The 12,612-nt window shown below is 44.9% G+C and overlaps 1 protein-coding gene across 3 annotated transcripts in view; it reads right to left on the bottom strand.

The window, feature by feature from the left end:
• The window catches only part of slc24a4a (solute carrier family 24 member 4a), a 66,136-nt gene that overhangs the window by 41,657 nt on the left and 11,867 nt on the right, over nucleotides 1-12,612 (bottom strand). For all 3 annotated transcript variants that reach the window (XM_057343855.1, XM_057343857.1, XM_057343856.1), the window contains exon 2: nucleotides 11,664-11,777. In XM_057343855.1, coding sequence (XP_057199838.1) covers nucleotides 11,664-11,777 — 114 coding nt within the window. The remainder of the gene's footprint in view (nucleotides 1-11,663; nucleotides 11,778-12,612) is intronic.

Raw genomic sequence — 12,612 nt, 5'->3', positions numbered from 1 at the left:
GACTCCTGTTTACTGCTGAGTGGCAGTCTATTCACAGCAGACCGGCAAGCGTTAAGAGATTTAGAGGTAAAAGACAAACGCTGTCTACAATATCAAAGTTACAAGAACTTAAATCAACAGGTACTAATAATTATATTTAATACTAATCATAAATACAACCCTTTAACAAGGGTTTAAATTTGCTCCATACATTCATCGGTTTGCATTCAGAGCTTTAATGTTTGTATTTGCTCTGTGTTTTGTGTAAATTGAGAAATACAGCGAGTGAGATCCGAGTGCCTGTGACAAAACTCTCAACACAGTATCACATGAATTTGTGACATTGTCACAAACTGTAATCTATTAATTCGTGTTTACTGACACGAATTTCCCCCTTTTTTCGTGTCGCCCAGCATGACTTTCAATCTAATGTATTTTAATACGCGGTATCTTTCATATGTATAAATATATAAAAGTGAAGTGAAGTGAAAGTGACCTACAGTATTAATCAGATATGGTGACCCATACCCGAAATGTGACCTCTGCATTTAACCCATCCAGAGAGTAGTGAACACACACACAGCAAGTGGTGAACACACGTACACCCGGAGCAGTGGGCAGCTATATATCAACGCAATCTGATAGGAATTCATTCCTATTTTACAAGGTGGCTCATTCGTGTGATTTCCTATTTCCTACGATCTCATTTGTATGTTTTGTTATGATTTGACTTTTACCATGTGACGTTAGGTTCAGGGGCGGGGTTAGGGGAGCCGTTTATCACTGTTTTTCCACCTCGTGAAACTTACGTTTTAGCAAAATTAGCCTTTTTGGCTGTGATTTTCAGGTTTTTCGCGGGGATGAGAATCCTCTCTACTCCACTTCCGCTACCGTTCTATTTGCCTACCAAAGCACGCCAGTTTGTGAGGGCAAATGGGCAGTCAGTGGCTCAAGTCACATACCGCTTTTCCACCAGGGCTGGGGCTGGTGCTGGTACTGGAGCTGGAGCCGGTTCTCGGCCGAGGATGGCACCATTCAGAACTGGCTCGCGTTTCCACTGGCAGGGAGCAGAACCCTGTCAATCCCAGTTCATATTTACTTCTATGTAAATTTATATTTAAACTGAGTAATATGAAATAGAATGATATAAAACACATTTCCCGTCGCTTCCTGTCATTTCCCTTTTTAAAATAGTCATACGTGATTTAGGCAACATATGACTGCTCTGATTATTCTAACTGTTTTTTAATAAAATGTAATATGATATAAAACACAATCCCTTATTAGAACGTATAAGATGTTTGCTCAATACGTAATTTAAAAGCAAATAATTTAGTCAAAAGCACAAGGAAGCGCTTCAATACAAAGTTAAATCAAAAATATAAAGTTATGAAACTTAACTTTGCCCTCAGTCAAAACGATTTGACCAGGTACAAATAACAGATTTATAAGGTCGAAACTGACTGTTAGACATATGCCCAAAATGAATTATATATCATGTTTAACCGCTACAGATATCAGACATCAGAGCCAGCGGTGAGTTTCAGAAGGACTTGCCGAGATGAGGCTGCGTTCAGCGGGAAACATGAGCGCCGAGCACTCGGTGGTTGCGTGGAGCTCACATCTCTGAAAACATCCAAGCTCATTTTTAAACAGACACCATCTTTATTAACCGACCACAGTTTTGGACTTTAAACACATACATTCTCGCTTAAATAATGACTTAAAATACATTTAGTAACAAAATAACAATAATATTACGAACATTATTCGTAAAAAACTTTCTTGCTCTATTGCCTTTGCTGCGCAATGGCGCCTTTCAAACTGCAGTAACCAGAGAAAGCTCCGCCTACTGACGACGTAGGTTTCCGAGTTCGAGACCAGCAAGGTTTTAGGGCCAGTTCAGAACCAGGATCTTTGCACCGGCCCAGGAATTTTTTGAGTGGAAAAAGCGCGGCCCGGTTCCATTTGGGCTCCGGCACCGGCACCAGCCCCGGTGGAAAAGCAGTAACAGAGCCACCCCGTGAATGCGTTGCGGTTCCCGTCGGTCCGGGAGTTTCAAATGGGAGTTTCAAAGGAGAAATAACAGAACGGGAGGGTGGTGGGAGATGGGTGTGAAAAATGGGAGTCTCCCATGAAAAATGGGAGTGTTGACAGGTATGGTTTAGCCACATCCTAAAATATGTACGACTTCTTTTGATATCAGGTTATAAATATATAAATGTAAATACACACGCAGACTGTGTATTGAAAGTCGTGCTGAGTGACACGAAAAGAAAGTCGTGCTGAGTGACATTAAAAAAAGGTCTTGCTCACTGACACGAAAAAAATGGGGATATTCGCGTCCATGAACACAAATTTATAGATTCCAATTCCGTGTCTATGCCACAAACAACTGTGAGACTGGGTTGAAACTCTGCGCGTTTGCTAATGTGTATTGCAATGCGAGTCATTCATAAAAAATTCTAAACATGATTTAGCTTTATTTCCTTTAAAACCGAATGTGCTCAATAAAATCGTTGGATTATATGCATATATTCCCCATATAAAATAAACATCACTGCAAACGCTGCGTTTCTCCGATGTTAACCCAGGATTCAGTTATAAACATTAACGTATACATATTGGTAGGCTACATATGACATACATTGGGGATATGTTGTCATAAATCAAGAAATGTCTCTGCAGTAAGCTTTTTCATAATGTCATGCTTTTTAAAGTTCTTTTAAATTTGGCAACCACAGCAAGTGCGCATTCAGAAGCAAGCCCCGTTCATGAATTGTATTGTTGTGAAAGCATGGTTTGTCAAAAACATATCAAAACATTAAAAATAAGGCCACTTTCACATCTAGTTCGATTGCCTGGACCGAACCCTAGTTTGATTTCTCCCCCCTCCGCTGGTCTGTGTTCACATTGTCATTTTTGCATACGAACCGCGGTGCGCTTGCGTCATCAAGCGGCGGCCACGTACTCATGTTGCTGGGTTACCGCTATGAAGGCGACAAGGCGCCAAAATGGATGTAGTTGCTCGCATCACTTTTGTTGTTCTTTTTTTGAACCTTTGGATTTGCTTGCAAAGAAAAGATACAGAAACACATTTGCATTTGTCTGCCGCAAAAGTATTACGATTGTTCCGAAGAGAGCGGGATTTCCGCTGGAGATTTTTTTGGCGGAGGCAAGCAGAAATATTCGCTCTGCTTACAGTGCGTCTCACCTGTCATCAAGGTGAGCATATATACAGGTGCTGGTCATATAATTAGAATATCATCAAAAAGTTGATTTATTTCACTAATTCCATTCAAAAAGTGAAACTTGTATATTATACTCATTCATTACACACAGACTGATATATTTCAAATGTTTATTTCTTTTAATTTGATGATTATAACTGACAACTAATGAAAATCCCAAATTCAGTATCTCAGAAAATTAGAATATTACTTAAGACCAATACAAAGAAAGGATTTTTAGAAATCTTGGCCAACTGAAAAGTATGAACATGAAAAGTATGAGCATGTACAGCACTCAATACTTAGTTGGGGCTCCTTTTGCCTGAATTACTGCAGCAATGCGGCGTGGCATGGAGTCGATCAGTCTGTGGCACTGCTCAGGTGTTATGAGAGGCCAGGTTGCTCTGATAGTGGCCTTCAGCTCTTCTGCATTGTTGGGTCTGGCATATCGCATCTTCCTCTTCACAATACCCCATAGATTTTCTATGGGGTTAAGGTCAGGCGAGTTTGCTGGCCAATTAAGAACAGGGATACCATGGTCCTTAAACCAGGTACTGGTAGCTTTGGCACTGTGTGCAGGTGCCAAGTCCTGTTGGAAAATGAAATCTGCATCTCCATAAAGTTGGTCAGCAGCAGGAAGCATGAAGTGCTCTAAAACTTCCTGGTATACGGCTGCGTTGACCTTGGACCTCAGAAAACACAGTGGACCAACACCAGCAGATGACATGGCACCCCAAACCATCACTGACTGTGGAAACTTTACACTGGACCTCAAGCAACGTGGATTCTGTGCCTCTCCTCTCTTCCTCCAGACTCTGGGACCCTGATTTCCAAAGGAAATGTAACATTTACTTTCATCAGAGAACATAACTTTGGACCACTCAGCAGCAGTCCAGTCCTTTTTGTCTTTAGCCCAGGCGAGACACTTCTGATGCTTCCTGCTGCTGACCAACTTTATGAAGATGCAGATTTCATTTTCCAACAGGACTTGGCACCTGCACACAGTGCCAAAGCTACCAGTACCTGGTTTAAGGACCATGGTATCCCTGTTCTTAATTGGCCAGCAAACTCACCTGACCTTAACCCCATAGAAAATCTATGGGGTATTGTGAAAAGGAAGATGCGATATGCCAGACCCAACAATGCAGAAGAGCTGAAGGCCACTATCAGAGCAACCTGGGCTCTCATAACACCTGAGCAGTGCCACAGACTGATCGACTCCGTGCCACAGACTGATCGACTCCATGCCACGCCGCATTGCTGCAGTAATTCAGGCAAAAGGAGCCCCAACTAAGTATTGAGTGCTGTACATGCTCATACTTTTCATGTTCATACTTTTCAGTTGGCAAAAGATTTCTAAAAATCCTTTCTTTGTATTGGTCTTAAGTAATATTCTAATTTTCTGAGATACTGAATTTGGGATTTTCATTAGTTGTCAGTTATAATCATCAAATTAAAAGAAATAAACATTTGAAATACTGTATATCAGTCTGTGTGTAATGAATGAATATAATATATAAGTTTCACTTTCTGAATGGAATTAGTTAAATAAATCAACTTTTTGATGATATTCTAATTATATGACCAGCACCTGTACACACACAAGCACAAGCACGAAAAGCATGCGTTTTACGTCATCAATAGCGGTTCACTTCCGCGATTTGGTACGATTGCATTCATATCAGCAGCGAAACGTACTGGAGTTCACATGAACCGCACCCCAGACCTCCCTTTTTAAGCGGACTCGGGTACATTTCACTTGTGCACACCCGGGTTCGAAAGACAGTGTTAACAAAACCCAAACGAACCAAACTCTGACCTAGTCGAACCCGGGTGCGCACCAAAAGTGCTAATGTGAAACCGCCCTAAAACTATTGATCCAGTTTACCAAATGAAAGCATGTTGTGAAATATATGCCATGGCATTACACAGGACGTGATGAGATCGGTGGATAGCCTACCGGAACCGCGGGTTTCATAAACGTTGAAGAAAATATTGTTTCTTTCTTTCTTTCTTTCTTTTTCTTTCTTTGTTTTACACCTCGTGATTATTGTATCATTCGTTTCAGAAACTACATTTTACCACAAGAAAGTAAAAACAGATCATAAGCTTAAATCGACCAAGCAAAAATGAAACTTTTTGAAACTTGCGACTTTAGCCGTGTTCTTCTTTCTGTATGAACATTTTTAGCAATCATCAGCCAAAATATAAAATGTATTCTTTGTTTTGTAGCTCACGTGCCGAAATAATTCGGTTCTTGAATTAATTGCAAGGCTCAATGCGAGACGGCGCTCTCGCAATTCGCATGAGCAGAGGCAGCATTTAAAAGGTGATTTCTAGCGCAGTTTAATCTTAGGTAACAAATTGTATGCTATAGTTGATGTCAGGTTTAATTAATGATCGGATATACAGTATGTTGTTTAATTGTGATTTTGCCAGCGATTTTAGAAATGAATGTTGCCAGGGTATAGGCCGACTTTCCAGTTATCTGAAGCCTGCCGTTTTAAAGAGATATTCAGCTCTTTGTTACTCCTCACACAACACTGAAATCTCAAAAGTAGGTGTCTATTGAGAAATTGCATATTTAAAAATAGATTGAAATGTAAACTACGGATTTTTACCTTAATTAATTTATCAATAGAGCACTTTATAAAGAAGATATGAAAACATTTAATTGTTTGTCATTTAAGCGAGGTCATTACAGTGTTTTAACATGTAAAATGTAATATTAAAATAATTGAATGTTACGTAAATTAGGATCATTACGATTATAAAATGCAAAATAAGAAACTAAACTCCAAACGTAAACTATAAGTGTTTTGGCGTTGTGGCAAGGGGGGCGTGGTTCAGCGAAGTCTGCAGCGGGAGAGAGAGTGGGGAGACGAGCGGTGAGTGAGTGGCGCTCGCACAAATAATGAACACCTGTGCCTTGTTCCAGTAACTGGCATGGAGAGGCTTAAAAGCAGCAAGGCAGAGACAGTCGGGGAGAGAGACCGGAGCTGACGGCTGGTTGCGAGGGACTCTGTGCGAGTGAGCGGAGAACTTAGAGCGGGAGGCTCTGGCCAAGAAAGACTGTTTATCCACGGAAGTGGGAGTGTGTTTTGATTTAGGCGCGTACAGCGCTTGTGTAAATAATTTATAATAAAAGTTCGTAGTCGTCAGCTCTACCCTGATTCCAGCCTCTTCCTTCCTGTTCCCTTGAAGTCTTGTTACACTGGTGCCGAAACCCGGGATGGAAGGAAGTAGGAGCGCCGCGACCGGGGGGTCGGGTCCGTCCGGTTCGCCGTTTGCGGAGGTGATTTCCTCACTCGCGGTCCTCCATCAGGAACAACATAGAGCGTTGCTGCAGCTCCGGGAGGACCAGGATGTACGTTTCCAGGCGGTCCTCCTGGCTCAGCAAGAGGACCGCGAGTCGTTCCGGAGCTGGGTGCACCGGGAGCCTCGCGCCGACCTGGTCCTCCAGAAAATGGGCCCACAGGATGATCCCGAGGCCTTCCTCGGACTCTTTGAGCGGGTAGCGGTCGCGAGGGGTTGGCCGGAGGATCAGTGGGCCCTACACCTCATACCGCTTCTTTCTGGAGAGGCCCATGTGGCGGCGCAGCAGTTGCCTCAGGAGAATCTCCTGGTGTACGCTGAGCTGAAGAAGGCCATCTTGCAGCGGGTCGGCTGGAGCCCTGAGGAGTATCGCCAGCGATTCCGATCGCTGGGGTTGGCGGAAACCGGCCGACCCTACCTGCTAGCTCAGCAGCTCCGGGACTCCTGCCACAAATGGCTGACGGCCGGAGGAAGCGATGTCGCGAGCATCATGGATAAGGTGGTACTGGAGCAGTTCACGACCTGTCTGCCCTGGAGAACAGCGGCCTGGGTCCAGCGCCACTGTCCGACGTCGCTCGAGTCGGCCATCCAGCTGGCGGAAGACCACCTGGTTGCGTGCCCTGGAATCGGGGAAAGTTTACCAGCGGTCTCTCGCCCGACCGATACCAGCACCACGGTCCCGCCCACCGATCCCGCCGAGGGGAGGACCCCGGGGACGAGGAACCTACGGGACCGGACCGACCGATGGAGGGGGAACCTTGGCCGGCAGGTCCGCCGGGCTGGAGACGAGCAGCCACCCCTATGCCATGCCCTACAACCCGCCTGCCTCGTCCTCCCCACGCCAGTTAGCAGGCCCACTCCCTGCCATTGGGGTGGCGGGAAAGCCTGGGCTGGCTTGTTGGCGCTGCGGGGACCCGGACCATTTCCTAGATCGTTGCCCGGTGATGGACGTGGGGACCATGATCTGGGTCCCCGACGAGCCACGAGCTGCCCCTGGTCCGACTGGCCTGTACCAAATACCCGTGAGTATTGGGGGGTACATACCAGGCTTTGGTGGATTCAGGTTGCAACCAGACCTCCATCCACCAAAGCCTGGTTCGTCTCGGGGCATGGGGTAAAAGCCACGAGGTTAAGGTGCAGTGTGTTCACAGGAATGTGGTGAAATACCCTTTGTTGAAGCTGCCCATTAAATTCAGGGGGAAAAAGCATAGTGTAGCGGTGGCGGTCAATCCTCACCTCAGGCATCCGCTAATTTTGGGGACGAATTGGCCGCTTTTTCCTAAATTACTGAGGTTATTGTGTGCGGATGCCTCTTAGTGAACAAAGCACGGTAGGGGAGGCTGTGTGCATGTGGGTAATGTGGTGCCGGGTCCGTCGGAGCCGAACTCCGGGGAGGCGCGCGAGATTGAGAGGTTGGTACTCTCAGATCGCGATGACTTTCCCCTTGAGCAGGCTCAGGATGCGACGCTGAAAAGGGCATTTGAGCAGGTTGCATCCATCGATGGACAGCCGGTCCAGCCCACACGTGCACTCTCCTACCCCTATTTTGCTATAAGAAAGAATCGGTTATATCGAGTGACCCAAGACACTCAGACAAAGGAAGATATAACCCAGTTGTTGATTCCGAAAAAAGCCGTCGTGAAATGCTTTTCCAGGCGGCTCATAGTAACCCAATGGCAGGTCACTTAGGGGAGGCGCACGTCAAATTTACCACCTCAACCTCCTTAAAAAATGGAGCGAGGACGAGGCAGTGATGCTGGCGACGGTGGTATCCGCAGAGGAGGATCTCGGGCCAGAAGCGAATGTTAAACCGCATTCCATTGCTCTGGCCCCGGGGGGAGACCACCTCTCACCCTCACAGCTCACTGACCTGGCCCGCCTACAGGCGGAGTTTGCCGATGTGTTTTCTCCCCTTCCAGGCCGAACGAATCTCATACGGCACCATGTCGAAACCGAACCAGGGGTAGTGGTGCGTTGTAGAGCCTACCGTTTACATGAACACAAAAAAAAGGTTGTTCAGGCAGAATTAGAGGCCATGTTAGATTTGGGGGTAATAGAAGAGTCCAACAGTGACTGGGCGAGCCCGATAGTTTTGGTTCCCAAAACAGATGGCTCGGTTAGGTTCTGTGTGGACTACCGCAAAGTGAATTCAGTGTCGAAATTTGATGCTTACCCAATGCCCCGTGTCGACGAATTGTTGGACCGGCTGGGCTCGGCTCGTTTTATTCGAAGCTGGACTTAACAAAAGGGTACTGGCAGATCCCCCTAACACCAGTATCCAAAGAAAAAACAGCCTTCACCACACCGTTTGGATTACACCAATTTGTAACCCTTCCGTTCGGATTGTTTGGAGCCCCGGCTACCTTCCAGCGCCTCATGGACCGTGTCCTCCGACCCCATGCGACGTATGCCGCTGCTTACCTAGACAATATCATTATCCATAGTAACGATTGGCAGCGGCATATGGAGCATTTGAGAGCGGTCCTGAGGTCGCTGAGGGAGGCCGGGCTCACGGCTAATCCGAAGAAATGTGCGATTGGGCGGGTGGAGGTCAAGTATCTGGGCTTCCACTTAGGTCATGGGCAGGTGCGTCCCCAAATTGATAAGACCGCAGAAATTGCGGCCTGCCCGAGGCCTAAGACCAAAAAGGAGGTGAGACAGTTCCTGGGGTTGGCGGGATATTATAGACGGTTTGTGCCTAAATATTCGGAGCTCACCAACCCGCTGACTGATCTCACTAAAAAGTAAGTGCCCGATACGGTCCAGTGGACGGAGCAGTGCCAGCAGGCCTTTATCAAGTTGAAGGCTGCCCTGTGTGGCGGGCTGCTCTTGCATTCCCCTAACTTTTCTCTCCCTTTTATCCTGCAGACCGACGCGTCGGACAGAGGGCTGGGCGCAGTACTGTCTCAGCTGGTGGAGGGTGAGGAACGGCCGGTGCTGTACCTGAGCCGCAAGCTCTCGAAGAGGGAAGCTAGGTACAGCACCATACAGAAGGAGTGTTTGGCCATCCGGTGGGCTGTCCTCACCCTCAGATACTACCTGCTGGGGCGGGAATTCACCCTCTGTTCGGACCACGCTCCCCTCCAATGGCTCCACCGCATGAAAGACACCAATGCCCGGATCACCCGTTGGTATCTTGCTTTACAGCCTTTTAAATTCAAGGTGGTCCACAGGCCGGGTGCACAGATGGCTGTGGCCGACTTCCTCTCCCGGCAAGGGGGGGACTGCAGGCCGAATGGCTCCGGGGACTGCAGGCCGGATGGCTCCCCGGCCTGAGTTGGCGCGGTGGGGGTATGTGGCAAGGGGGGCGTGGTTCAGCGAAGTCTGCAGCGGGAGAGAGAGTGGGGAGATGAGCGGTGAGTGAGTGGCGCTCGCACAAATAATGAACACCTGTGCCTTGTTCCAGTAACTGGCGTGGAGAGGCTTAAAAGCAGCAAGGCAGAGACAGTCGGGGAGAGAGACCGGAGCTGACGGCTGGTTGCGAGGGACTCTGTGCGAGTGAGCGGAGAACTTAGAGCGGGAGGCTCTGGCCAAGAAAGACTGTTTATCCACGGAAGTGGGAGTGTTTTGATTTAGGCGCGTACAGCACTTGTGTAAATAATTTATAATAAAAGTTTGTAGTCGTCAGCTCTACCCTGATTCCAGCCTCTTCCTTCCTGTTCCCTTGAAGTCTTGTTACAGGCGTCTTGTCTTACGTTTATTTGTCACCCTGCAGGTAAGACATTAATTCTAAACTCTGCTCTTTCAAAAAGTGAGACATTCACACATCTCCCCATCCCCCATGAACTGAGAAGTGGAATCTGTTTTTAAAATGGCAATTTTAGTAAAAAAATTTTTGTAAAAGGTTGTTAGTAAAAATGAACAAACCAATTTTAATTTTTTCGTCTATTCGTCATTTCTCTCACATTCGTGAACAGAACGAAGAAGATCGGGCTGCTAGCCCGCGTGTGGATGCTGCGGGTGTTGGGTAGCATTGTACACAGAACATTTTTCTTGGAAACTTTTAGTATTATTTATGGCGGCGTTTAGTACTTTACTTTTAAACGGCAAGCAGCGCTGACATCTGGGGATTAATCAGTTGTGAAAACCAAGAAATTACGAACTGATGAACGTTTACAAAGAAAAGTGAATGTGATAGGACTCGTGCGAAAACAAGAATTAATATTGGCAAGGCGTTTCAAAGGTGGCGTGAACTCTGTGATGTGAAAGGACTGAAAACGGATGCAGACATGGCTTTATTTCTTTTGAACAGAACAGGTAAGACATTTCCATATTTCAATAGATAACACAAAAACCGTAGCGCACTTGTCGTGTTAATACAGACGGGTACAGTTTCATCGGTTGTTCGTTCTCTCTTTGTTATGTTCATTATGATAAATGTAATTTAAGCCCTATTTGCACGGGATTAGTATTATCTGGGGACCTCGTGTCCTGGTTTAATTTAATTCTAAGGTAAAGTAAATTATGTCGAAACAGTTAAATCTTTGTATGGAACATTTAATTACACCATTTAAATTCGTTAAACCAGATAGATTTTAGTAGACTAAATATAATGTCGATTTTGTCGACTAAAACTAAAATGATGGGGATGACTAAAATATGACTAAAACTAAATTGCATTTTAGTTAAAAGAATATGACTAAACCTAAATCAAAATTTGCTGTCAAAATTGACACTGATCTTAATTCTAATTTCAGTTAAGCCTTAAAATGTTAAAATTCTTTATTAAGTTGTATGTGCAACAAAAAAAGTTACTGAAATTGTTAATATTTTAAAAATAAAATGTTATTTGAATTTCAGTTTCATTTTTTAATTTTGTTCAAAATATCGAGATGTGTATCGTATCGTGAACCCAGCATCGAGATATTTACCGAATCGTGAGCTGAGTGTATCGTTACACCACTACAAATGAATTTGAAATGATTCATTTGTGCTTAACTGCAAAAAGGGCAAATAGCTACTTCTGAGATGGCATGAGTGCGAGTAAATTGACAGAATTTTCAATTTGGAACCATTCACACACAAATAATTTATTAAAAACACAGTGTGAAACTGAGCACAGTGTCTGTATGAACTGGAATTAAGTGGTACCCACAGTTATAAACTCCATACTGAGGAAAGAAAGTCATACTGCATTACCTGGCTCTGTGCAATTCTTCAATTCAGTCTCATTGTCTCCCACGGTGGCCATAAGCCTTCGACCCAGGTGGTCACTGGGTGCAGCAAACCCCTCCTGCAGCACCAGCCCATGACCTAATGAAGATATTAACAAACACAACACGTTTGAGCTTTTTTCTACCTTTATTTACAGAGACAATGTACTTTAGTAGGAAACATACAAATAGCATGAGTAAAATATACAACGGAATACACATCAATTATACTTTTCTAAGTTATATAAAAACTATACAAACAGCGCTTTTTAACATGAAAATGGTTAACACGCTACAACCAATTAGCTAAATCATGCGTTACTTAGTCTTGAGGTTAGTACAGTACAGTATGTGATACTGTGGCTTTGATTTGCCTGGCTTTCTGTTTTAATCTATTTTCCTACCGAATGTGCATTGTATCATGGTCAGCACAACCACAGGGGTTATTTACATTTGGAAGAAAATGTTGGTGTCGAAGACGCAGTCATGCATACTCTTTCTCATAACAGCCAGAGCCTGAATAAGGCTTTTATTAGAGCCCTATTGTTTCTGTGTTCTTCTGCCTCTTTGATCGCTAATTTGAAGGCCTAAACATTCTCAAAAACTCACAATAACTTGCACACACATCAGACGTGGTGAAAATTTATGTCTGATAGGGGTTTCAAAATTAGGCATGGCAAAATGGCTCGCTAGCGCCACCTAGAACTGCCCAGGCCGCTATGCAAAACATACATGCACCAAATTTGGTGGGTTCATAGAACACCCCGAATCATTAAGAAAAGTCTCTTGGAGCATATCTCTAAACCCAACAGGAAGTCCGTTATTTTTTATTTCCTGTGCAATTTTGTAATTTGTTTCAATTTCCAGTCGTCGTACTTTAACGAACTCCTCCTAGAGTTTTAATCCGATCAACATCATCTTAATGTCATTCTCAT

Source organism: Triplophysa rosa, linkage group LG10 (assembly GCF_024868665.1).
Source record: "Triplophysa rosa linkage group LG10, Trosa_1v2, whole genome shotgun sequence".
Lineage (NCBI taxonomy): Eukaryota > Metazoa > Chordata > Actinopteri > Cypriniformes > Nemacheilidae > Triplophysa > Triplophysa rosa.
This window is presented reverse-complemented; position numbering and strand designations above follow the sequence as displayed.